Raw genomic sequence first — 26,410 nt, forward strand, 5'->3', positions numbered from 1 at the left:
GGAGCTCCTGGAAGAGCTAAAAAACTTAAGTAAATTCCGGTGTTACATTGTTGATTTTCTTTATTTAAATTTACGACTTGTCACCTGAATATGTTTTTTTATATTTCATTTTATCTGTTTCTAATATCGTGTTATAATTTCATGTATTGACTCGTTCCATGACCATGGAGACTTCTCCTTAATTTGGTCCCACGGAACAATAAATAAATAAATAAATAAAATAAATAAAGCACTCCTCAAGTCCACCAAGGAACCGGGACACAATGTGGTAAAGAGGAAGTGCAAGAAATGTAGCGTTCTGCAGCAGTAAGGATAACGTTTGTAAGATATTCTACCTAGTCATCACAAATGGGGAAATGATATTCGTCAAAGGTCACTAGGGAGGAGTAAAGCCTCCAGTCTGCCTTAGTAAACTGCCACTTGGGTGTGCACATAAGTGGGGTAAGAGAAAGTAAACGGATAGCACATTGGAAATGGTTGCTCGAATATGTGTCAGAGAGAACGGACAACTCGAGATGATGGGCAAGCTGGCCAGTACAGAAGGATAGGTCCAAATGTGAATAGGTGTGTGTGGGGTCTGAAAGGAACGTGGGTGCTCCTGTGTTAAGGCAGAAGAGGTTAAATTGATTGAGAAGGCCAGCCAAGAGGGCAACTCTCACGACAGGTTCTGGGAGAACTCCAAAGGGAATGGCATACATTACCAAGCAGCATAAAGGGGGTGAGGTAGTTGCCCAATAAACTGGAGGAAGTCTGCCCTGGTGACATTGAATAACAGAGGGATGTAAATGGTACAAAGAGAAAAGGTCAAGTGAGGAAGGAAAAAGTGAATGGCAACAGCCTGAAAGCAGGTAGTCAGGGAGATGGGTTGACTTTGAACATCATCTCGTATGAGCAGCACGATTCACCCACGAGATGGAGTCCCACCCCGGGGGGAGAGGGGGGGGGGGGGGGGGGGGGGCAGGTCAAAACGGTCTGGGGGAAGAAATGCAAGAGCTCAAAGCGGTTCTGTGGACACAATCACAATTTTGTTTCCTGAAGGCAGAAAACAAGTGGATGCTGCAATTCTAAGAGCAGCTGTAAATCCTCTTTGCTGGATCAAAGACCGCAAATGTTCCACTGGAGGAGTGTCTTGACAAGGAAAAAAATGAAGGGGTGTCACCTCAGATTCTGAATGCCAGCCTTCAAAGACTCACTGCTACAGTGCTCACAGGCAGGAGGATCCTGTTCCATGATGTCTGCAGAAGCGTCAGCATTCTCCTTCCATTGGCCTGCAGAGTCCAGGGCAGAAAAATGGTTGTTTGTGCGCACCGGCGACGTGGGGGTCGGCTGGAAGAGGACTTTGAGTTGGCAAAAGAGAAGATCATTTGCCTACGTTTAACATTTTGGAGCCTTTCCTGCTGGCAGAGGAAGACTCAGATGTTGATTGGCTGGAGGGACATAGGAAGTCTTCATGGGAGTATTCCTTTTGTCCTTTCCAGCCTGCCAGTTGTGTAACTGGTGACTTTGCCCCATGAGGTGAAATTTTGGTGGCATGTTGCCCAGTTGGAGGAGGAGACAGAGATGGTACCATGACTCTGGGCAATTTCACAACTGTGGTGCTAAATCTGAGGTTGCATGTCTGCTTGGCCATGTCCTTCATGGAGCGAGATGTAGCAAGAAGAGTACCGTAGATGCCAGATGGTAGGACATAGGGTTTCCGACTAGCCAACAGCTTGTGAGCGACAGATAAGGTATTTTTTTTTTCCTTCACCCGGATCTCCTGGACAGTCCGCTCATCGAGATACATGGGACAATTGTGGGAGGAGGCGGCATGGTCATTACTGCAGTTGATGCAGCGGGGAGGAGGAGGCGGACAATCAGAAGGGGGTGCACCCATCTTAGGTGATTGTTCACACCTCAGGTCACACCTCCCCAACACCTGAAAGAGGGACCAATCGCCTATTTGGAAAGGTAGTAGCTCAGGCAAGCACCCCTCCCTGGGCCTGGCCTGTACCAGGCAGTACATGCAAACCCTACCTGTTGACCCGAGGCTGGGAATTATGCGTTACCCAGTCACCTGTTACACATCAGACACATGGGTTGGCCTTCAGGAGCGCACAGGGAGGAAGAAGAAAAAAGAGGAATCCCAAGTGCCAAAGCAGAGGAAGGATAGGAGAAGGTGAACAAAGAAAGAAAAATGAACAAAAAACAGTGGAGAGTATTCTGATATTGTCTACCAAAAATGTAGAATACATTTTCAAAAACAGTCCCGATATGTTCCCCAAAGAAGGGGAAAAAGAACAGTGAGAGGATAGACATGCAACATGGAAGAGAAAAGATGCTGCAAAGGGTGGGGCCCCGAGGCAGCCAAGCACGAACCTGCCAAAGAGTGGTGAGCCCCTTTTGGCGTTTCAGAGTGGCGACTAAAGAGTTATACAAATGGGCTGCACAGAGGAGTCCCAGGAGAAGAAGGGGTACAAGTGGTTCCTTGCAAGAAGCTCAGGTATAGAGTAGATGGTTACCAACGAATACACAGAACAATATTACCTGTACAATTGGACACAAAACAGAACAAGGCAGCGATAATCCAAGTGTACATGCCAACATCAACCTATGATGATGATGTACTGGAAACAGTGTACAGTGAGATAAAAGCTAGTGTAAACATGGTCAAACAACAAAACAACCTTATCACAATGGAGGACTGGAATGCATCTATGGGAGATGAATGAGATGGAGCTATAGTTGAACCTTTCTGACTGAGGAAGAATCAGGATAATTCTGTGCATAACATCAACTAGTAATATGTAACATGTGGTTTCAACAGCATCCACAGAAGGTATACATGGAAAGCTCCTGGAGATAAGAAAAGATATCAGATCAACTTTATTCTAGATGGACAAAGGTTTTGAAATCAAATAAGAGACTGAGGAAGCTACCCAAGCAAAGAAATTGATAGCGACCACAACACAGAGATAAAAGAATGTGATCTGATATTTAAGAAAAGTTAAGAGAAGAACTTGTGAGAAATGGGATCTGAATAGACTAAAGAATGATATGAATAGGTCGACATACAAGGAACAAACTAAAATGGGTACAGTTATGAACAGCAGCAGGCATGTTGAAGAAGAATGGGAGTCCTTGAAAAGCGACATCCTACAAACAGCAAATGAAGCAGATGGAAGAAAGAAGGCAAAGCATAAAAAAAAGGGATAAATGAAAGCATAATAACAAAAATAAATTTAAGATACTAACGAAGGATACAGGCAATATAAAGCATTGAAAGAATGAAATCAACCGAGAGCCAATAAAGGCTAAACAACAAATCTTTGAGGACCAGTGCAAAGAGGTGAAGGAAATGATCAAGGTAGGAAAGCTGGAATTGTCAATAAATTAACTAAAAATTTCTTTGGAACAGATATATAAAATGCAGTGCAGTCCAAAATGAAGATTGAATAGTTTTACATGAACAGAAAGACACAGTAGAAAGGTGGAAATGATATGCCAAGGGCACTGATCCGGAAAAAGAGGGAGACTGTATCTTGCGCGTTGAGTTGAACCTTACAATTGAGCAGCTAAAATATCGGAAAGCCACTGGAGTTGATGATATACCTGCAGAACACACCAACACTGCTGGAAAACAGCTACATGAAGAAGTGTTCCATCTCATACAAGTTATGTATGAAACTGGGGAGCTCCTAGCAGACTTAAAAAAATATATCACAGTACCATTAGAATTATAGGTCTCTCAGTATGGTAACACATGCCTCGTAGATCTAGATAGTAGGCAGGACAGATGCAATGATCATGGACGACCAGTCTGACTTTACAAGAGCTGTAGGCACATGAGGAGCAATACTCAGCTTATGATTATATCTTGAGAAAAGACTAAAGAGGGGGTCAAGACACACATATTTCCTTCATCGACTTACAAAAAGCATTTGACATGGTAGACTGGTGACAGCTTTTTTAAGATGCTAAGAGAGATTGGCATAAAGTATAAGGGCTGAAGAGTAATGCAGAGACTGTACGAGGAAGCTACTATTAACCAGGGTGTACAACAGCACTGCTTACTCTCCTGTCTTATTCAAAGGATACATTAAGAGGACAATAGATGAAGCTGGGAAGAAACTACGAGCTATAAGAAGATTTGAAATTCATGGAAAGAAAACAGACATACTGAGACTGGTTGATCATAATGCAGTGTGAAAATGCAGAACAATTAGAAGCAATGCTGGCCCTGATGGGGACAACCTTTGGCTCTCCTATACTAGGAAAATTAATAAAGGTAAAACAAAAATCTTAGTGGTGAGCAGACAAAACACTGTTGCTCAATGTCCACTTAACAATGAGCAACTGGAGACTGTCAGTTCCTTTCCCTACCTAGAAAATAAAATTACATCAGACAGAGGGTCAAGGAAGGAGATTGCAAGCTGAATCCACTAGGCAAAATCTGCTTTTAACAAGAGAAGAAACCTTTCCACATCCAGCAGCATAGACAAGCATCTCAGAAACAACCTTATAAAGACATTTGTTTGGAGTGTGCTGCTATTCGGAAGTGAAACACGGACACTCTAAGAAGCAGATAAATATAAAATAACAGCCTTCGAGGTGCAGTACCACCACAAAATGCTCAAGATTTCCTGGGTAGACAAGATATCAAACAAAAAGGTGCTCCACAGAGTAGAGGAACAAAAGCCTTGTCTCATGAAGGTAATCAAACACAGAATGAACACATGGGTTGCCCATATGGAGACACTTGATCATATATTTGAAAGTATCATTGAAGGGACATTAGAAAGGAAAAATACAATGGAAGACTGGAAGTATATGTCAATCTGATCTGATCATGGAGGATACCAGCAGCACCACCTATACAACTCTCAAGAGGAAGTGCAAAGACAGAAAAGTATGGTGAACTACTGCTAACCAACCTGATGGTTGAAGCCCTAAGAAGAAGAAGACGATTATGATGATGATAACGACTTGATGTAAACTTTCCCTTAGTGATTCCATCAAGCTCTGACATTATAGCAATCTCTGAGACTGGAAGCTGAAGGTCAAGCAAAATGTCACGAGTTAACTAGGGTCCATGTTTGGCAGCAGTCCCTTGACGACTACTTTCAGAGGTTTTATTGTGTACAGATCATGTTGGGTCTACAAATCCTGCATACTCAGTTCCCTAGACAAAAAATCAAATAACTCATATTAATGAGTTTTATTTTAACAAGGCAATTTATAATACTCAACTTTGATAGATGTGTCGTAAGCAAAGGGAAACATACAAAATAATCAGTCTTGTTCTGAATAGACAAACACAAGTCTTTGCTACAGAGAGAGTGCTAAGGAAGTTGCTAACACTGAAGCTGCTATCGAAGTGGGCTGCCACCAGTTGGGCGCGACACATATGTCCTCTTCACATAGGGACCACTGCTGTCGCATTGTCGTCCTGAAGGGAGATGATCAGCGTGTGATTGGCTGACGTCTTATCACAGCCATCTCTTCTCTTTTGTCCCCAACTGGCACACCGGCACTAACTTTATGCCTTAACGGATCATGTGTGTACTATTGGATGCTCTACCTGGACAAAAATTCACGGAATGCCAGAAAATGAGTTGCTTCCTTGAACTGACGTAAAACCACCAATGTCACTCCTCACATTAAGGTTGCCTCTCTAGGCAGGTTGGACAATTTTCAGTAGGTCGAAGTAATGATTAGTTTCTTTGGCCACAATTGGTAGAATTCGCAGTCTTATGGTTTTCCATGTCTGGTTGGTTGGTTGGAGAAGGGACCAAACTACACGGTTATCAGTCCCTCTGACACTGGATTAACTAAAACCAATATAATCCCATACTGGAAGAGGGAACTACAATGACCATAAAATGATAAACTATTGACAGGGAAGGAAGGAAAAGGGCGGAAGAAGAGGTGAGGGAAGGAAAGTGGCTAACGACAGGGGCGTGAAGGAAGAAGCACAGGAGACAAGAGAGACACTCAAGACATAACAGACCCCATAAGGAAAGGATTGGGAATGCAGAGGGCCAGGGTGAACCACAAAGCCCAGTTGAAGCCAATCCAGTAGGGGCGAAGGGGGGAAGCAACAGGGCCTGCCATCCCCTTCACTCACCGATAAGGTGGAAGGTCCCTCACTTAAATAAAGCAATAACCCCCTCATGAATAAAACTTAAAAAAATATCCGCTGCTGAGACACTGTCAGCCAACACCAGGGGTAGTAAGTCTGGAAAGCTAAAAGTCCGTCGCAGGGTGGCTAAGTTGGGGCAGTCCAATAAGATGTGAGCCACAGTCAGCATCGATCCACCATGACAGAGAGGGGGGGGGGGGATCCTCACGACAGAGGAGACAACCGTGAGTCAGCCAAGTATGGCCAATGTGGAGTCGGCATAGGATGACAGAGGCCTTATGAGAGGCCCATAAGGAGGACCGCCACGGAGTTGTAGGATCCTTAATCACCCTGAGCTTATTCGGCGAAGAAAGAGTGTGCCATTCTGCATTCCAAAGGCCCAAAACCTGACGACGTAATGCTGAGCGAAGGTCTATTTCCGGAATGCCAACAGCCAGATATGGCCTGGTAGTAGCTAATTTAGCCAGTCGATCAGCAAGTTCATTGCCAGGAATCCCAACATGGCCTGGGGTCCAAATGAAAACCACCAAGCATCCACGTTGAGCAAAGAGAGAAAGGCGAGGGAAGCACTGGCCAATAGCGTGCAAACCGCTCAATGAGTCACTACAGATATTGAAGGATAGTCCTGAGCAGCGGATATGGTCCACTGCACCAATTCTGCAGTAAAAACACTATAGCCATCTGGCAAGGAATGACGTTCCATGCATCGCGAATAGGTGTAAGCAAAACCAGTGCGGCCAGCAATCATGGAGCTGTCAGTATAGATCGCTTCTGAACCCTGAAAGGAGCTGAGGAGACAGTAGAAGTGGTGGTGAAGAGCCATCAGAGGGACAGAATCCTTTGACTTGATTGAGAGATCAAGACAGAGCTGCAGTTGAGAGATGCACCACGGAGAGGTACGTGCGTGAGTGGAGAAAAAGAGGCGGTAAAGGGAATTGCTGGAGCTCAGAAAAGAGCGACTGAATGCGGACAGCCATGGTAAGCCCATATCATGGCCGCCGCTGCGGCAGCGTGATCTCCATGTCTGGATAAAGGAGACCATAATTAGGGTGCTTTGGCGTGCAGCGAATGCGGAGCACATAAGATATCAGCTGCTGTTGGCAAAAAACTCGCAGTGGTGGAATCCCCACCTCTACTAGAAGACTAAGTACTGGGCTAGTCCGGAAGGCACAAGTCAGACCACACAGTGGTGGATGGGGTCTAGTATCTGCAATGTCGAAGGCGACGCAGAACCATAGACAGGACTTCCATAGTCTAAACGAGACTGGACCAGCGCTTGATACAATCGCAGGAGAACAGAGCGGTCTGCACACCAAGTGGTATTGCACAGACACCTAAGAACAACGAGATGAGACCTGCATCTCCTCTTCAGCTGCCGAAAATGAGGGAGCCATGTCAACCAGGCATCGAAGACCACACCCAAGAAGCAATAGGTGTCCACCACCTCGAGGGGCTGGCCATCGAGGAACAGGTCCGGGTGGGTATGGACTGTACAGCAATGGCAGAAATGCATGACACATGGCTTGGCCTCCGAAAACTGAAAGCCGTGGGAGAGAGCCCATGAGTGTGCCCGGCAGATTGCCCCCTGTAGGCGGCGTTGTGCAGTGCCCATTACGGAGGAGGTGATGTAGATACAAAAACCGTCAGCATACAAAGACGGGGACACTGTCGGCCCAACAGCTGTCACCAGACCATTAATGGCTATGAGAAAGAGAGGGACACTCAGCATGGAACCCTGTGGAACCTCATTTTCCTGCCGATGGGGAGTGCTGTAGGAGGAGCCAACTTGGACCCGAAAAGAGCGGCAAGTAAGGAAGTTGCAGATAAAAATGGGCAGAGAGACACTGAAGGTAGGTCAAAACAATCGGGTAATGGTCGCTGTCACATAAGTCATCGTGGACACCCCACTGAATGGAAGGAAGAAGGCCGGGACTGCAGATGGAGAGGTCAATGGCAGAGAAAGGGCTGTGTGCCACACTAAAGTGTGTGGGAGTGCCTGTGTTTAGTAAACAGAGGTCAAGCCCTGCCAGAACAGCTTCAACTGTCCTGCTCAGGGTAGTAGTCATATGACTATCCCAAAGAGGGTTGTGGGCATTAAATTCTCCTAGTAGCAGGAAGGAGTTGTTGAAGAAGGGTGGCTAGGGTAAGGGATGATGGTGGCCTGTCAGGTGGGAGGTGGAGATTACAGACTGTGATTGGAGTGGCCAGATGGACCCTGACAACAATGGGTTCCAGAGTGGTATGAAGGGGAACCTATTTACTAACAATGTCCTTGTGGACCAAGACGCAAACACCACCAGAAGCCCTCAAGGGACCAATTCGGTTCCAACAGAAAGCGTGGAACCCACGAAGGGTGGGTGAGTAAGAATTGACAAAATGGGTCTCCTGGAGCATAATACAAGCAGCAGAGTAGAAGGAAAGAAGGGGCTGAAACTCCGGAAGGTGATGCAAATATCCATTACAATTCCACTGGAGGATTCTCAAGCCACAGTCCAAATGGGAAGCGAATGGACCGGAGTCAGTCACGCCGCCAAGTCGCCATCCATCACCAATAAGGATGGGGTAATATCCAGACTCTGTTGGTTCATTGACTGGAGGAGGGGAAGGCTGCACCTCTGGGGGTACCATAGGGGTCTTTCCCTTGTTCTTGCATTTCTGCTTCTTCTCTTGGTAAGGAAGAGAAGGGTAGACTTCAGCAAAGGCGGGCACGGAATTACACAGGGCAAACTTGGAGCCCACTGGCCGCGGATCGTGCTGCCAATGTGGTGTAGCAGATCTCTTTTTCAGGAGGGTGCCAGAAAGAGGAGTACTGGGAGGCAGCTCCAGTCCCGGTGGCTGCCAAAGAAGGGGAGCGCTTCTCCGGTGGGGGAGGAGGAGCAGCACCTGAAGGGGTGGGTATGGGTACTGGTGGGGAGAGGGAGAGGGAGGGGGAGGGGGAGTGGGAGAGTGAGGCGGAGGCTAAAGGCACGGGGCGAATGGGTTGGGGCTGGGAAGAGGTGTGGGTAGGAGGGGGAATGGACAAAACTGAAGCAAAAGTAGAAGTCATAGACACGGGATGGAGCCGGTCATACTTTTGATGAGCCTCAGTGTATGTGAGATGATCTAAGGTTTTGTACTCTTGAATCCTTTCTTTCACAAACACTGAGCATGCAGGTGAGTGTGAGGAATGCAGTCCATGATGATTTACACACACTGGTAGGGGAGCACAGGCATTCCCCTCATGGAGGAGGTGCCCACAGCCATTGCAGAGGGGATCAGTGGTGCAGCAGGAAGATGTGTGCTCAAACCATAAGCATTTGAAGCATCTCATCGGTGGTGGAATATAAGGTTTTACATCACACCAGCGCACCATTACCTTGACCTTTTCTGGGAGGACATCCCCCTCGACGGCCAGGATAAAGACGTCCGTAACGGTGCGATTGTTTACAGGGCCTCACTGCACACGGCAGATAAAATGAACCTCTCGCCGCTCGAGACTAGCATGGAGCTCCTCGTCAGTTTGGAGGAGGAGATCCCAGTGGAAAATAATGCCCTGTACCGAGTTCAAAGATTGGTGGGCGTGGCAGAAACTGGGACGTCACCGAGACAGTCACATGCACGCAGAGCGTCAGATTGGGCAGCAGAAGATGTCTTTATGAGCAAAGCATTGGACCACATTTCACTCATCGATTCCACTTCGCCATACTTATCTTCAATCGTCTCCATGAAAAACAAAGGCTTGGTCATGACAAAACTTCCACCATCCGTCCTGGTAAAAACCAGGTACCGAGGGAAAGGTTTCAACCCAAGCCGACGAGCTTGACCCTCCTCCCAGGGGGTGGCCAGGGAGGGGAAGGATCAGAAGAAAGAGTGTCACGTCTGCTACCACACTTAGAGATGGCCACAGAATGGCCAGGATGGTTAAGCTTTTGTCGGTTCATGCGCAAGGTGTCCGCGCAAGTACCACCCACTCCTATCAGGGGCTCGCCCTGTGGGCACCACCCAGCCACAGCAAGTGCCATCTGGCACGGCGGCCATGGCCAGGAGTTCTGGTGCCCCAAAGTGATGAGCATCGACTCCTGGGCATACACAAGGCGTTAACTGCTCAGGTACTAGCAGTGTGATCCCTGTGGTTCCAAGGGGCTCAGCTAAGTGGCCACTTAACAGCTCCACCACATGGACTGGCTACAGTGCTGGAGACCTAGCAGGAAAGGGGGGGGGGGGGGGGCAGGATGCAAAGGGAAAGGGGAGGGAGAGAGGAACCTGCACCATGGAAGCTAGGTAGGGAGTTCATCCCCAAATAGCTCACACTGAACAGAAAATTTTGGAAATGGAGGTCAAACCCCAAGGGGACCAAAAATGCCGAAAAGGAGATGGAAACAGCAAACAAAACAATAGCACAGACCAAAACAAAGCCAGGAGGATAGCCAAGTCCACTAAGAGGGGAAAAGAGTAGAGTGGGCAGGGACAAAGGATCAAGGATAGGAAGGGAGAGGAACAGGGATGGTAATGCAGCCTGGAAAGGAAAGGAGACCGCAATAGCTCAGGGCCCTATGCGCGCCACACACATACCCACAGAAGGACTGTGGGCCCCCTGGGCGAGGGGGGGGGGGGCTGGGAATTTGCATCTTTATGAGATTTGCCTTAGTTGTTGTCAGGTAAGTGATCAAATTTGTTTGATACAGCTACATCATATTACACAGGGTCTTCAGCACGTCTTCTTCTCTGTCTGAGTTGGTGTCACAACAGTATCTTGAGCCTGTCTTTTTGCTTGCAGTGGTCATTTTGGAAGACTGATTGTCATTATTTGCTGGTGGCCAGTAGCATTTGTGGAGTGTGTTGTGTTCTACGTTGTAGGGCACTATCGGCCATGGGAGACCCATGGGACGCCCTGGCAAAAGAAGATGTAACTAATCTCCAACTAACCTAACAAGGGAAAAGAAAATTTAATCTAAGGAGAAATAACCTATATCCTAATTCTGCCTTTGTGACTTGGAATGCAGGTTTACCCAAAATGAATGTGGCCCTGACACTCATGTTCCCTAACACACATCCTAGATTCTGGATAGCTCAGAATCACTGAACAAAACATAACAGAAACCTAGCACATGTAGCTCCATCGCCGATGGCATCTAAGAGAAGAATGCACAGTGGTGGCTGGCATGGCACTCATGGTACTTGCTGTTAATATGCATCTTGTGTATGACTTCCAATTGACTTTTGTAATTTTGTCAGTGGATTGCGGGTTCACCCTGTACATTATTTTTTCTATAGTTGCAGAATATGACCTTGTAATGCATTATCCAATTTCTGTAACTTCTTTCTTAATGCAAATTTGATAAAGATCTGAGAAGCTAGCAGATCCCAACTGTGTGTCGTCTCTTTACAGACCTGCTCTGCTGTCAACTCATTAAAACTTTCTGTCATCCTCCCTTCAGTTTATACAGAATCTATCCTACACATTTTACAGTTTTACCCAGCTATTTTTGATCAATGTGACATATTTCATGTCCTTGTCAAGAAGCCTCTAATTTAATGCAACGGGACTTCCTCCTGAGTGTGCACATCATTTAACATTTACCTGAAATGCTTTTCTGAAATCTGGACAGATGGATTTCACCTGTCAAATAGCATCCACCACATGCAAAATGGTTCTTCTTCTTCATTGTATCTGTCTCATGACAATTTCCAACTGGAGGCTCTTCATCATGTCCTGTTCTGGGCATATACTCGTAAGGTATCATGCTTGAAAAAAGATAACTGTTTCATAACTCTTTTTTTTTGTTTTGTTTTGGGGCACAAAAAAACAACTGAGGTCATACGTGCCTAAGTCAGAACTATATAACACAAACACAGAGACAAGGGAAATGACTACATGTCAGTACCAATGGACAGAATAGGAGACAGCTAAGCAAGGCACATGGAAAAAGGCTAAAAAAACACCATACAAAAACAGAGAACAAAACTAAAAATTAAATGGCCTTTGCCATATTGATTCGGCGGATAAAAAGTAAAACACAGTTGACAGCCCGCGCATCATTCGTTAAAACGGCTGATGAATCAGAAAGCAACCGCAAGCTGGAACGTAAATTGGTAAAAAAAAGGGCATTCCAGCAGGTAGTGGCGGACAGGTAAAATTTGGCTGTAATGTGTACAAAGTGGTGGGGCAGCAAAACTGAGCAAATGACAATGGCTAAAAAGGCAGTGCCCAATATGCAGCTGAGTTAAAATAATCTCCTCCCATCAGGAGAGCTGAGAGGAGGTCATCCTAGGTTCCAGGAGAGGCTTAATAAGCCGAAGCTTATTCCCGTGAAAGAAGGACCATTGGTGATGCCAAAGGGACACCACCTCCTGACAAATGGCAACGCAGACATCATCGGACGGAATAGAGGTACTCACGGGCTGAGGTATGAGGACTGCAGCCTTAGCAGCAGCCTCGTTTCCTGGCAGACTGACATGACTGGGGACCCACAGAAACATGACATTGGCTCCACCAAGAGTGAACAAGTGACAGATTTCCTGGACCTGCTGCACTACAGGATGAGCAGTGTACAGCGTACAGAGACTTTGGAGGGCACTGAGTGAGTCTGAACAGAGCACACACTTGAGAAGGCTGTGTCACCGGATGTACTCCGTGGCCTGATACAAGGTGAAAAGCTTGGCTGTAAATACTGAGGAGTGTGCCAGAAGCCAATATTGAAAGACTTGGGTGCCAATGATGACGGCACACCTGACTCAACAGTCAGTCCGAGAGCCATCAGTGGTACTATCGCTAAGTTCCATGCGAAGGTCATGAAACTGAAGGCAATAGACCAAGGCTGGAGTAGTGTCCTTAGAAAGCAAATGAAGACCAAGGTTAACAGGGACCATGTCGTCAGGAAGACAGGGTGGTGAAGGGTTCATACTGACTGGGAAAGCTGCAGGTAGCATGAACTTAAGCCACCATAACAAGTGGCGAAAGCAGACTCCAGGAGGCAACAGGGAAGAGGGATGAGCCCCATACTAACGATCTAAGGAATCATCAAAGAAGGAGACATAGGAAGGGTGACTGTGCATTGCAGACAAACGGCATGCATACCTGCTGAGGGGAAAGTGACAGCAGTTAGGACAATGGTAATTCAGCAGCTTCGGCATACAGACTCTCAACCGGGTTGGTGTAAAAGACGCCCGTAGAAAAATGGATGCCATGACGACAGATAGTGTTGAGACAGCATAAAAGGGATGGATGTGCAGATGCATAAACAAAGCACCCATAGTCAAGTTTCAAATGGACAAGGGACATGTACAAATAGAGAACAGTGGTTCGATTGGCACCCCAACCAGTACCATTGAGGACACGTAGGACATTAAGGGACTGTGTACAGCCGGCAGCCAGAAGACATGGGAGGACCAAGGGAGTTTCCTATTGAGCATGAGCCCCAGAAATTTTGTAGTGTCAACGAGTGGAAGGGCAACAGGCCCAAGATGTAGAGGTGGTGGGAGAAACTTTTTGTGCTGCCAGAAGTTCATACTGACAGTTTTGTCACTGGGAAAGCGAAAGCCACTGGCGATGCTCCAGTAGTGAAGACAATCAACACAGTGCTGAAGATGCTGCTCAGTGAGACAGGTCCATGGAGAACTGCAATAGATGGCAAAACCATCGACGAAAAGGGAGCCAGAGACGCCTGTGGGGAGACAGGCCATTATAGGGTTAATGGCGATAACAAAGAAGGATGATACTGAGGACGGAAACATGAAGCACACCATTTTCCTGAATAAAGGTATCCGACCAGACAGAACCCACATGCTCCTTGAAAACTCGGTCTTTTAGAAATGCCCAAAGAAAGACTTGGCGCCCACGGAAGCCACATGTATGAAGAATATGGAGGATACCAATTATCCAGTAGGTGCCGTAGGCCTTCTCCTAATCGAGTAACATGGCCACAGTCTGGGATTTCGGCAGAAGACCATTCATAACATGAGTGGACAAAGTAACAAGATGATCAACTGCAGAACGCCGTGCTCGAAATCCACACTGTGCATTCATGAGTAAATTGCAAGACTCGAGCCAACACATCAGCCAAGCACAAATCATACGTTCCAGCACCTTGCAAATGCAGCTGGTAAGAGAGATGGGGTGGTAGCTAGAAGGAAGGGTTTTGTTGTTACTTGGCTTAGGTATGGGTTTGACGGTGGCTTTATACCAGAGTCCAGGAAATGTGCCCTCAGCCCAGAAGCAGTTGTACGTGTTAAGACAAAGTGCTTGCCCACAAGTGAGAGGTGATGCAACATCTGACTGTGCGTAGCATCTGGCCCTGGGGTTGAGGACCAGGATGAACTGAGAGCATGATCTAGCTCCCTCATAGTGAAGGCAGCATTGTAGCACTCACGATTCGGAGAAGAGAATGGTATCGCCCGAGCCTCCTCTACTTGTTTCCAATGTATGAAGGCAGGGTAATAGTGGGAAGAGCTTGAAACTTCCGCAAATGGCGCCCCCAAGGTGTTGGAGATAGCAACAAGATCCACAATGATATCGGCACCTACTGTCAGACCAGAAATGGGGGAATGGATCTTGGTTCCAGAGAGCCCTTGGAGGTTGGCCCACACAGAGGAAGGCGTGGAGCTATTAAAAGAACTCGTGATTGAAACCCAACTAGCTATTTTGCTATCCCGAAGAACTCGACGACAATTTGCATGCATCTGTTTACAATGAATGCAGTTTGCCAGTGTAGGATGGCAGTTAAAAACACGGAGAGCACGTCTCCGTGAGCGAACTGCGTCACGGCATGCCTCAGTCCACCAAGCAACTGGGACACGACGTGGTAAAGAGGAAGTGTGAGGAATGGAACATTCTGCAGCAGTAAGGATAACGTTGGAGAGATAGTCCACCTGGTCATCACAATTGAGGAAATCTTGTTCTGTGAAGGTCGCCAGAGAGGAGTAAAGGTGCCAGTCAGCTTTAGTAAATTGCCATTTGGGCATGCATGTGGATGGAATAGGAGTCAGCAGCTCGAGTAGGCGTCAGAAAGAACGGACCACTCAAAACGATGGGCAAGCTGGGCAGTGCAAAAGGATAGGTCCAAATGGGAATAGGTGTGCGAGGAGTCAGAAAGGAAAATGGGTGCTCCAGTGTTAAGGCAGAAGAGGTTGAGTTGGATAAGAATGTCAGCCAAGAGGGTGCCTCTCTGGCAAGTCCTGGGAGAACCCCAAAGGGGATGATGGTCATTAAAGTCACCAAGTAGCAAAAATGTGGAAGGTAGCTGCCCAATAAGCTGAAGGAAGTCTGCCCTGGTGACACCGAAGGATGGAGGAGGTACAGAGGGAGAAAGTCAGGTGGGGAAGGAAAAGGTGAACAGCAACAGCTTGAAGACAGGTAGTCAGGGAGATGGGTTGACTACGAAGGTCATCCCATATAAACAGCATGACGCTCCCACGAGATGGGATGCTGACCTCAGGAGGAAGGTCAAAATGAATCGGTAAGTAATGTGGAAGCCCAAAACAGTCTCGAGGGCGCAATGTCATTTCCTGAAGGCAGAGTACAAGGCGATGCTGCGATGCTAGAAGCAGATGTAAATCCTCTTTGTGGGACCGAAGGCCACGAACGTTCCATTGGAGGACAGTCATTAGGATGAAGAGATGTAGGGGTGTCAACCCGGTGGCTGATGGAGAGTCACTACTACAGGGCACAGAAGCAGGAGGATCCTGCTCCATGGGGTCCACAGAAGCATCGGCATGTTTGTGCGGTCAGTCTGTGGAGTCCAACAGTGAAAAATGGTTGGTGGTGCACACCGGCCAGCTGGGCTAAGTAACCACGTGGTGACACCATCAAGCAGGATCTTTGATTTTGTGAAGGAGAAGACCATTTGTCTTTAGTGGACTTCTCTGAGTCCTTCTGGTGAGAGGAAGACTTGGGCGTTGTTTGGCTGGAGGGACGGAGGAAGTCTTCTCGGGAGTACTCCTTCTGTCCTATCCTGCCAGCCAATTGTGTAGAGGGTAGCTTCGCCCTTTAGGCGAGAGTTTGACAGTTTGTTGCACATCGGGACAGGGGTATGGCGATGCTACCTTGACACTGGGGGACTTCACAACCTCAGAGCCAACTTTGAGGTCGCATGTCTGCGATGCCATGTCCTTCGTGGAGCAAGGGGTAACAAGAACTGAACTATAGGGGCCAGATGGGAGAACAAAGGGTTTGCGACTAGCCAGTAACTTGCGAGCTACTGGGTAAGGCACTTTTTCCTTTACCCAAATCTCTTGAACAGCCTGCTCATCTAGATACAAAGGACAATCCCGGGAGGAGGCAGCATGGCCACCATTGCAGTTGATACAGTGGGGAGAAGGAGGCAGACATTCGCCCTCCCTGCCACAGGTTACGCATTTGGCAGGGTGTCATTTTAGTGTGATTGAATGGATGACATTGGTAGCAGAGCACCAGATTCAGAATGTAAGGCCAGACTGTGATGATTTCGTAGCCTGCTTTAATCTCGGATGGCAGCACTATCGTGTCAAAGATGAGGAAAAGAGTGTGGGTGGGCACCAAGGAGGAATCAACCTTTCTCGTAACATGACGGATGGCAATGAGACCCTGATCAGAGAGGTAAGATTGTATTTCAGCCTCTGTTAGACCGTCAAGCAGCCTGGTGTAAATTACACCACGGGAAGAATTCAAAGTTCTATGTGCCTCAACATGAACAGGGTAGCCCTGGAGAAGCGAGGCAGCACGTAAGTGTTGTGCTTACGTTTATGTTTCATTGATGTTGAGGGATAGGATGAATGACTCATTGCGAAGAAACCCCCCATGATTGGCAGTGTCTCCCATGGCGCGCTCCTTCACAAGGTCCCTTCGCCTTAGGTGATTGTTCACACCTCAGGTCACACTTCCTGAATACCTGACAGAGGGATCAATGGGCAATTTGGGAAGGTTACGGTTCAAGCAATCACCCCTCCCTGGGCCTGGTCTGTACCAGGGGGTACTTGTGATCCCTACCCTTCGACCCAGGGCTGGGAATTACGTGTTACCCAGTCACCTTTTACGCGTCAGACGTGTGGCGGCCTTCAGGAGCGCACAGGGAGGAAAAAGAAAAAAGAGGATCCTCAAACGCCGAAGCGGAGGAATGAGAGGAGACGGGAAACAAAGAAAGGAAAAGGGAGCAAAAAAGAAAGTTGAGACTGTTCGCAGGTCAGCAAAAGAATGCAGAACATTCTCAATAATACCACAGACGTGCTTCCGAAGGGAGGGGAAAAAGAAAAGCAAGAGGATAGACATGCAGCACGGAAGAGAAAATGTGCTGCAAAGGCTGGGGCCCCCTTGGTAGCCAAGCACAAACCCACCAAAGAGTGGCAGGCCCCCGGTGGGGTTTCATAACTGTGATGACTATTAATTTTGTCATGTCTGAGCTTAGTACGTGTTCCACAAGCCTTCAAATAGATACAAAATAATAAAATTGCTCTATCATTTATCACACTTGGGCCCTTGAATCTTACTACTATTTCCAGACATCTGCGGCAATTTGCTTTAAGTTATGTAGGACTCCAATTCTCAGCACACACACAAATAAAGCTAATGTTTTAATATGCTAAGGTCTAGGCTAGGAGTAACAATCAATGATCAAGAAACAGAAGCAGTACACTGACAGCAGTCATTTCCCGTTGTATGGATGAGTTTGCCTGAGCATGTCATTATTAGGATGGTACTCTCATTGTTTAACACATTAGATAAAACATACAAATCGAGTAATGTAGCGCAGAGCTAATGCAAATGAATGCAAATTCGTGAGTAAAAAGTATATTATCACAATTTTGAACAAATCTACAGGGCATTCCACCTAATGGCGAGAGTTAAATTTATATCATTACAGACTTTAAAATAACAATACCAGAGACGGAAAGTTGCTACTCACCATATATCGGAGATGCTGAGTTGCGATAGGCACAATAAAATAGACTTTCGGCCATTAAGACCTTCTCTCTCACACACACACACACACACACACACACACACACACACGACTGCAGTCTCAGAGAACTGAAACTACACAATTCTCCGAGAGTGCAGACGTGTGTGCAAGTTGCATTTGTGTGCGTGTGTGTATGTGTGTCTACTGCTGACAAAGGCCTTAATGGCCAAAAGCTATAAGTGTGTGAATATTTTTGCTGTGCCTATCATGGCTCAGCATCTCCACTATATGGTGAGTAGCAACTTATATGGAATACAGTAACCGAAGAACTTAATGTAATGTGGACTACATGCTCATCTCATAAACTCTCAAACTCCACAAACACATAAAATACCATTTCTGATTTGAAACACAATAAAGTTCAAATTTTACTCAAAATACAAAATAACTTTACTAAGCAGCTATGGGAGAATTCTTTGTCAAAAAATAGTATTTTTATGTGCCACATGCACAAGCAGCTGTGTTACTTTACTTCACCACCAGTGACAGACAATATTTCAAAAGTCTCCGTTATCTTTTCATTGGACAAGAGACAATAATTTAGGAACACTACTTACCAAATGGTTTCAAGATCATCATTGCTCTGTAGTAACACATTTTTGACAGCAGAGCAAACAGTTCCAGTATAGTATGGTTTTGGTGACCCCATCTGTTGAGCAGTTCCTCAGAAGGTGACAAACCTCTTACAAAAAATCTCCGTAATTCATGGATTGTCATCATGTCAAAATTCATATGTTTTCCACCTAAAACAAAATACATAACCATAAAAATAATTTATACATAACTTATGTCTGTCATGATTTGATATCTTATGCCTTCTATGAGGGCTATCCAGAAAGTAATAGATGTTTTGGTCTATTGTGGTAGTGGGCAAGGCTACAGCTACCATAACGTTCCAACAGTCTGTACACATCCAGCAGTGTGTAGCGTGTGGTCTGTGTCTCTCCTACTTTGCTTTCTGTGACACGTTAAAATGTGTGCTGCAATAGATAACCCTGCCTCTTTTAAGGTGCATTCTGTGATTAGGATTTTGTTGGCAAAAAAAACTGCAAACCAACTGAGATTTATTGTGACCTTTGAGTGAGGCAATGGAGCAATGATTTTAAAAATGGCTGTACCAATGTTTATGATGAGGACTGCAGTGGTAGGCCTAGTGTTGTGACTGATGAACTGGTGATGAAAATCAATGTCAAAATTTGCGAAAATCATTGTTCCACAATTACGGAACTTTTGCAACATTTTCACCAAATTTCATGGAGTTTGTTGCACGGAACTGTGGTTATCACAAATTTTGTGTTATGTGGAATCCCAAAATCCCAACGAAAGGCAACAAAAAATGAAGACTAGCTGCAGCATAGACATTCCTCAAAGATTACGAGAAAAATGGTAACAAAGTTATCAATCGTATCATAACTGGGGATGAGACTTGTGTGAAGCATGTCAACTGTGAAACAAAAAAGCAGCCAATGGAATGAGGACACACAAAATTCTCCAAAGAAACCAAGGAAGCATTTGCAAATGCTATCAGCAAGAAAGATCATGAATACTGTATTCTGGGACTCTAAGGGAGTGAGTCTCGTTGATTTCCTTGAATGATGTACAACAATTAATTCAGACAGGTTTTGTCAAACACTTTCAAATTTACAATGGGAAATACAAAACAAATGTTGGGGAAAACTTAGTACAAAAGTTTTGTTTTTTTCATGACAATGTACGTCCACACGTGGCCAGTCGTACCTGAGGAGTTTTGGATGGGAGATGTTTGATCATCCACTATGGTTGGTTGGCTAGTTGGTTGGATGATTAAAAGGACCAAACTACTAGGTCACCAGCCCTTTTTCCTCAAACAGGCATGTCTACATGACTGACAGGCATGTCTACATGACTGCACATCAGAGATAGCATAATGCACAAAACCCAGGGGAAGAAAAACCCAAGGTCCAACAAAGGTCAACAAAGATTGGATAAGGGACAAAAAAGAAGAAAGGGGGGATATAGGAAAAAAGGCAGGTGAGATCATCCACTATATGGGCAGGATTTGGCACTGAACACCTACCACCAATGACGATATGGCTCACTACACAATGCTTTGATATTGACGCCATACTGCAGTCCACTATAAAGCAGTGATTGCAATTGCAGGTAGCAGATTTCCACAGATATGGTACTGAAAAAATTGTGCCATGGTATAAGAAGTGCCTCAATTTGAATGGCGATTACGAATAAAAGTAACTTAAATGTGTGTAATAAATTTTGGTTTTCCATATTGTTAATTTTTTATTTCAAAATGTCTGTTACTTTCTGAATAGCCATTGTATAGTCTTTTCATCCAGAAATAGTATCACACAATTCTTCTCTATTTGTATTCATAGTATCTTCATTTAAATATACACAAATTGTATTACCTGCAGATGTCAACAGTGTATGCAGTGCAAAACTATGTTTTATAATGTAAGTTACTTGGCACACATTGTGATAATATTTCTGCAGAACTGACAAAAAGGGAGGTGCATGACTAATTCTCGCCAGAGATGGTGTACAGTGTAATGTCATACTTAAAACCAAATGCCTGAACTACGAAAAACATTTTGAACATGCAGCAATAGAAATAAGTACACAAAGCTTTTAGTTATATGGTTCTACTGATCACCTGATGGTAGCATGCCAATGTTCATTTCAAAACCAGACACAGTACTACACCTCTGCATCTCAAATTATCCTAATATTTTGCTGTGTGGGTGACCCTAACATTGATCTTTTAAAAGATCCACAGCTCGGCAATAACTACTGAATGTGTTAAAATGCTTTAACACAGTAAATATGAACCACAGACCTACAAGAATAACAGCGTTTAGTTCCTCTACTATTGAAAGGTTTTTTATTAACACCAACAAATTATTATGCACAATAAACAATACTTTCAATGGTATATTCAATCACAACTGCTTGAGATTGAATATACACTATGTGATCAAAAGTATCCGGACACTTGGCTGAAAATGACTTACAGTTTGTGGCACCCTCCATCGGTAATGCTGGAATTCAATACGGCGTTGGCTCACCCTTAGCCTCGATGACAGCTTCCACTCTTGCAGGCATGCATTCAATCAGGTGCTGGAAGGTTTCTTGGGGAATGGCAGCCTACTCTTCATGGAGTGCTGCTCTGAGGAGAGGTACCAATGTCGGTCGACAAGGCCTGGCACGAAGCCGGCATTCCAAACCATAACAAAGATGTTCTACAGAATTCAGGTCAGGACTCTGTGCAGACCAGTCCATTACAGGGATGTTATTGTCATGTAACCTCTCCGCCGCAGGCCGTGCATTATGAACAGGGGCTCGAACGTGTTGAAAGATGCAATCGCCATCCCCGAATTGCTCTTCAATTGTGGGAAGCAAGAAGGTGCTTAAAACATCAATCTAGGCCTGTGCTGTGATAGTGCCACGCAAAACAACAAGGGGTGTGAGCCCCCTCCATGAAAACAATGACCACACCATAATACCACTGCCTCCGAATTTTACTGTTGGCACCACATACACTGGCAGATGACGTTCACTGGGCATTCACCATACTCACACCCTGCCATCAGATCGCCGTATTGTGTGGCGTGATTCGTCACTCCACACAATGTTTTTCACACTGTTCAATTGTCCAATGTTTATGCTCCTTACACCAAGTGAGGCATCGTTTGGCATTTACCGGCGTGATGTGTGGCTTATGAGCAGCCGCTCGACCATGAAATCCAAGTTTTCTCACTTCCCACCTAAATGTCATAGTGTTTGCAGTGGATCCTGATGCAGTTTGGAATTCCTGTGTGATTTTCTGGATAGATGTCTGCCTATTACACATTATGACCCTCTTCAAATGTCAGCAGTCTGTCAATCAAGAGGTGAGGTTGGCCTGTAAGCTTTTGTGCAGTAAATGTCCCTTCACATTTCCACTTCATGATCCCATTGGAAACAGTGGACCTTGAGATGTATAAGAGTGTGGAAATCTCGCGTACAGATGTATGACATAAGTGACACCCAATCACATACCATGTTTGAAATCTGCGAGTTCTGCAGAGTGCCTCATTCTGCTCTCTCACAATGTATAATGACTACTGAGGTCGCTGATATGGAATACCTGGCAGTAGGTGACAGCACAATGCACCTAATATGAAAAACGTAGATTTTTGGGGGTGTCCGCATACTTTTGATCACATAGTGTAGCTGTGCTAAATATAGGTAAGCGGAGAGAAATATACCAAGAGGACAATATAAACAATGTAGCCACTTTCATACATTTGCTGCATAAGACTGACTGGAGGTGTGTTTATAGTGCCTGTGATGTTGACAATAAGCTATTGGTGGTGGTGGTGGTGGTGGTTTGTGGGATTGAAGGGACGAGACTACTAGGGCCATCGGTCCCTTTCTCCATGAATTTTAAACACCCACAAGGAATAGAAACAAACAATGGAGATGACAAGAGATGACACAGGACAAGAAAGACAGAGACCAGACAAAAGGAATTAAAATTACACCGGGTGTGACAGTGGTTGGCCGACAATTGAGGAAGTGTGGGTGGGGGGGGGGGGGGTTGCATTAAAGAAAGGCATTGAAGCAATTCAGAAGCTTGGCATTAGATTTGTTACCAGTATGTTTCATCCACAAGTGACTGTTAATGAAATTCTCCATAAATTTAAAAGTTAATTCCTAGAGGGAATATGATGTTCTTTTCATGACACACTACTGAGAAAGTTTAGATAAGCAGCATTTGTGACAGACTGCAGAACAATTCTACCACCATCAACACACATCTCATGTAAGGATGGCAAAGATAAAAAAATAATAATAAACAGGGCTTCAACAGAAACATATAGACAGTCACTTTTCTTCTCCTTGTTCAGTTCCCGAGTGGAAGAGGATAGAGAATAACTAACAGTGATACACAATACCCTCTGCCATGCAATGAATTGTGGTTTGTGGAACATGTATGTAGACGCGGATGATAATTATACCAAATTTGTTATCATAATACAATGAAAATAAATGGCTTTAATGTACAGACTTAGACAATATATAAAGAAATTTTTATGAGGGTGGGGCAGGTGGTTGGCCACGGCCTAGCTGAAAGATCCAGGAAACAGCCTGGCATTTGCCTGATGTGGATAACCACTGAAAACTTTACCAGGTTGTTTATAAGTGACTGATCTCTTTGGAACCACTATGAGCAATTAATCAAGAAAATTTATGGACAATGACTCCTAAGAATCTTCATTTCTGTGAAAACTGTTACCTGGGAAGTCAGTTCCATTTACTTCACTGTTTTTATTCATTTCATGTTTCCAGTGTTTCAGAATGTTTTGTTCTTCACCATTTGTCTGTTTTTATTTTCATACTAATATGATGACAAATACTGTATCACTATCAGATGAAGCCTGGTTGTATAAATACATTTTTCTGACAGCATACTGGACAATTTATTGACACTTATTGTAAGTCTTGGTTACAACATGTTATGTGAATTAGGTACAGATTTCCCTTACCAGCAAAAGAAACATTAAAATCAGTTCTTATCCATACCTTGTTCCTCCTCCTGATTTATTTACAAATAATTTTTTAAGCAAAACAGCACTCAAAATTTCTGAAGGAAAATATCTGAAAATTAATAAATTTTTCAAATTAATACTGTGTTTTGTAAATGTCTTCCCACCATCTTTCACATTGGTTTTCATAATTTTCATGACCGAGTCATTACTATGTTTGTATTATAAACTACTTTCCTTTTTTGCTCTGAACCCAATTGCTAGACATGTACTATATACTAACAGCTTTCAAAAATGATAGTTTAATACGGGTCTATACCAGTTTTCCAGTGGTTGTTGCACAATGATCTTGAATCCCTATTGGGGTATAATCCAAGGCTAGATATCAAAAACTCTACATGTCAAAGTCATTGTTCTGACATTCATAGTTTCATACTAATAATAAACAGTCAAGACGTAAACAAAGCTTTTGCTAAGTTGATGATCATGTTATCCCATGAAAAGAAATAGTTTACTCTTAAAAAACCACTGCAGTGCTTTCAAACACAAAATAGTTATCAAAGTCTGATTAAACCTAGATAATCTTATTAACATTTCAAGTGTTTGATGAATCTTAAGGTATTTCATGTTAGTAGCCTTTAAACAGTTGGTACTACCAGCTCGGATTTTCTTTTCTTTTTTTTCCTTCTAGGTTCACTCTTTTAGAAAAACATTTAAAAAGTTGTTCAAAACAGTATTGGCAAATTTTAGTGGTTTCTGTTCAAACAGAGATTTTTTGTACTTAGTCACTCCCCTTCCATAATTCTACAGTAACATTATATTAGCTTGTAAATGTATCAATTGCCGCCTTACTTTTATTTATACGGCTTCTAATGTTTTAACGGTAGAAACCATTTTTCTTCACTGTTATTGCTATGTTCTGTCAGTTTCCTTCTCTACATACTAGGATACTATTTATTTAAAACAAACTGGTATACATTGCACTACATTCACAAAGTTCATTATCTTATCAATATACACATCTTATGGTTATAGGACGCTAAACTTATGTACTTCCTGTTCTTGCCGCCTCCAGAACAGGGAACTTACCAAGCTCTTCCCACTTGTCATTGTGATCCAACAAACGGCACAGCTCTTTGTGTTCATAGTATGGTAGTTGGTAAATATATTTAACTTCTCTCGAATTTGTACTGGTCATTTTGTCATCTGTTTACACTTGTTACACAACCACAACCTAAATTCAAAATATACCACTCCTCTCACCGCACACTAACACAATACCCAACAGTCAACTACTCTCACTGCAACAGCTGTTTTCACTCAATCCGCTAAGAAGGCGGTAACCACTGTCATTCGTTTAGAAGGCAGTGGATACTGTTACGCTAGATATCGAATATAATTAATGTCGACACCAGTCAAACGGCGCCCCTCTGGTTACAGAATCACAAACAATTAAATTCTGACATTAAAGTAAAGCAATAGATAATGATGGTCCCGAAAGGTCAGTGTAGTAACAGTTCAATCAACACCAAAAATCGTAAGGTATGCGAAATAAAATAGACATTGAAGCTTTTAAAGGTGAAATAAAGTCCTTGCACGAGGAAAATGTGAGAGTCGAAAGGGAAAAAAATATTGGTTGCAGATAAAAGTGTAGTTATCGTGACGAAACACAAAAGGTACGTGTGCTTAATATGAATGACTTCAGTAGAGAGATAGAAACTACAATTAATAAACAACGTGCAAAACCAATAGACAAATAGATAAACAAAAATAGTACGCACAGTGTTAAACAAATTATCGAAAATGCATTTCTAAAAATCGGCATTATATACCTCAAGAAATAACACCTTCAAGTTGAAAAACGATGCTCTCCCAGAGTTAAGATCTAATCAGCTAAATAGCCATTTGGAAAACGTTTTGGAAGCCAAAAAGCCAAAAGAACGTGTTAATTATAATGCTAATTACAAATCAGTTTTTACCCACTGAGAGACAAATTCCCTTCATAGCAGTGCTGAAACAAGAAATGTGACTGAAACAGCAAAAAACGTGTTTGCATCCTCAAGAATAACAATAAGTGTCACTACCCACAGAAGACCAGTAATCAGTGAGCGATAAATACACAGACAAAATAAAATGCCATGTCAGAGGACAGTGTTATAGGTTAGCAACAATATTTATTAATCCTAATAAATTTTTATATAACAATAATTCCTTTTCACTCAGGATGGTCTGTAATTTAACAGATATGGGTTGATAAAATTAAGCAAGAAGTTTATTAGCATGTGCAAAATTGTAAACAGTAAGTGAAATAATATGTGAGTGATGGGTGCGACAAGCTGCCTAAAGGAATAAAATATTTTTAAAAAAGAACACTTAAGAAAAGCTATTCTTAAAATCATAGGTAAAAGTAAAAGCACATTTTTGATGCATTTAAACATAAATGACTTATGTAGAAAACAAAAAAAGCAAGAAAGATGGCAGAGAGGCAAAAATTGACGATCTAAAAAAATTTCTGTCAAAATGGAAAGTATTACAGTATATTGTCTAAATGAACACTTAACACTAACAAAAGACGGCATGAAATTCCTCAATAAATTGGAGAACTATGTTGTAGACAGTAGTTATAACAAAATTCGTGGGGGTTGCTGAATGCTTATGAACAAATCTTTAACATGCGAGGAAATAGATGATTTTAATTTTCTAAATGATGAGGCTGTACTTGTAAGTTGCTTCATAGATTAGAGGGACAAAATATTCTAATAATTCCAATTTATAGAATCCCATGTAAATAAGTAACAAAAGAGTCTCAAAGAAACTGACAAAAGATAAAAAGAAAGAGATTATAATAGTTG

General features: G+C 43.9%; 1 protein-coding gene across 1 annotated transcript in view; it reads right to left on the reverse strand.

Annotated features, from left to right (window-relative positions):
• LOC124798243 (interleukin-1 receptor-associated kinase 1-like) overlaps nucleotides 1–24,896 on the reverse strand; it is a 151,768-nt gene extending 126,872 nt beyond the window's left edge. The window contains 2 exon segments of the mRNA XM_047261560.1: nucleotides 18,591–18,776; nucleotides 24,648–24,896. Of these exon segments, the coding sequence (XP_047117516.1) occupies nucleotides 18,591–18,776; nucleotides 24,648–24,756 (295 nt within the window). The 5' untranslated portion in view covers nucleotides 24,757–24,896.
• Nucleotides 24,897–26,410: the final 1,514 nt, after the last annotated feature.

This window comes from Schistocerca piceifrons, chromosome 5 (assembly GCF_021461385.2).
Source record: "Schistocerca piceifrons isolate TAMUIC-IGC-003096 chromosome 5, iqSchPice1.1, whole genome shotgun sequence".
Lineage (NCBI taxonomy): Eukaryota > Metazoa > Arthropoda > Insecta > Orthoptera > Acrididae > Schistocerca > Schistocerca piceifrons.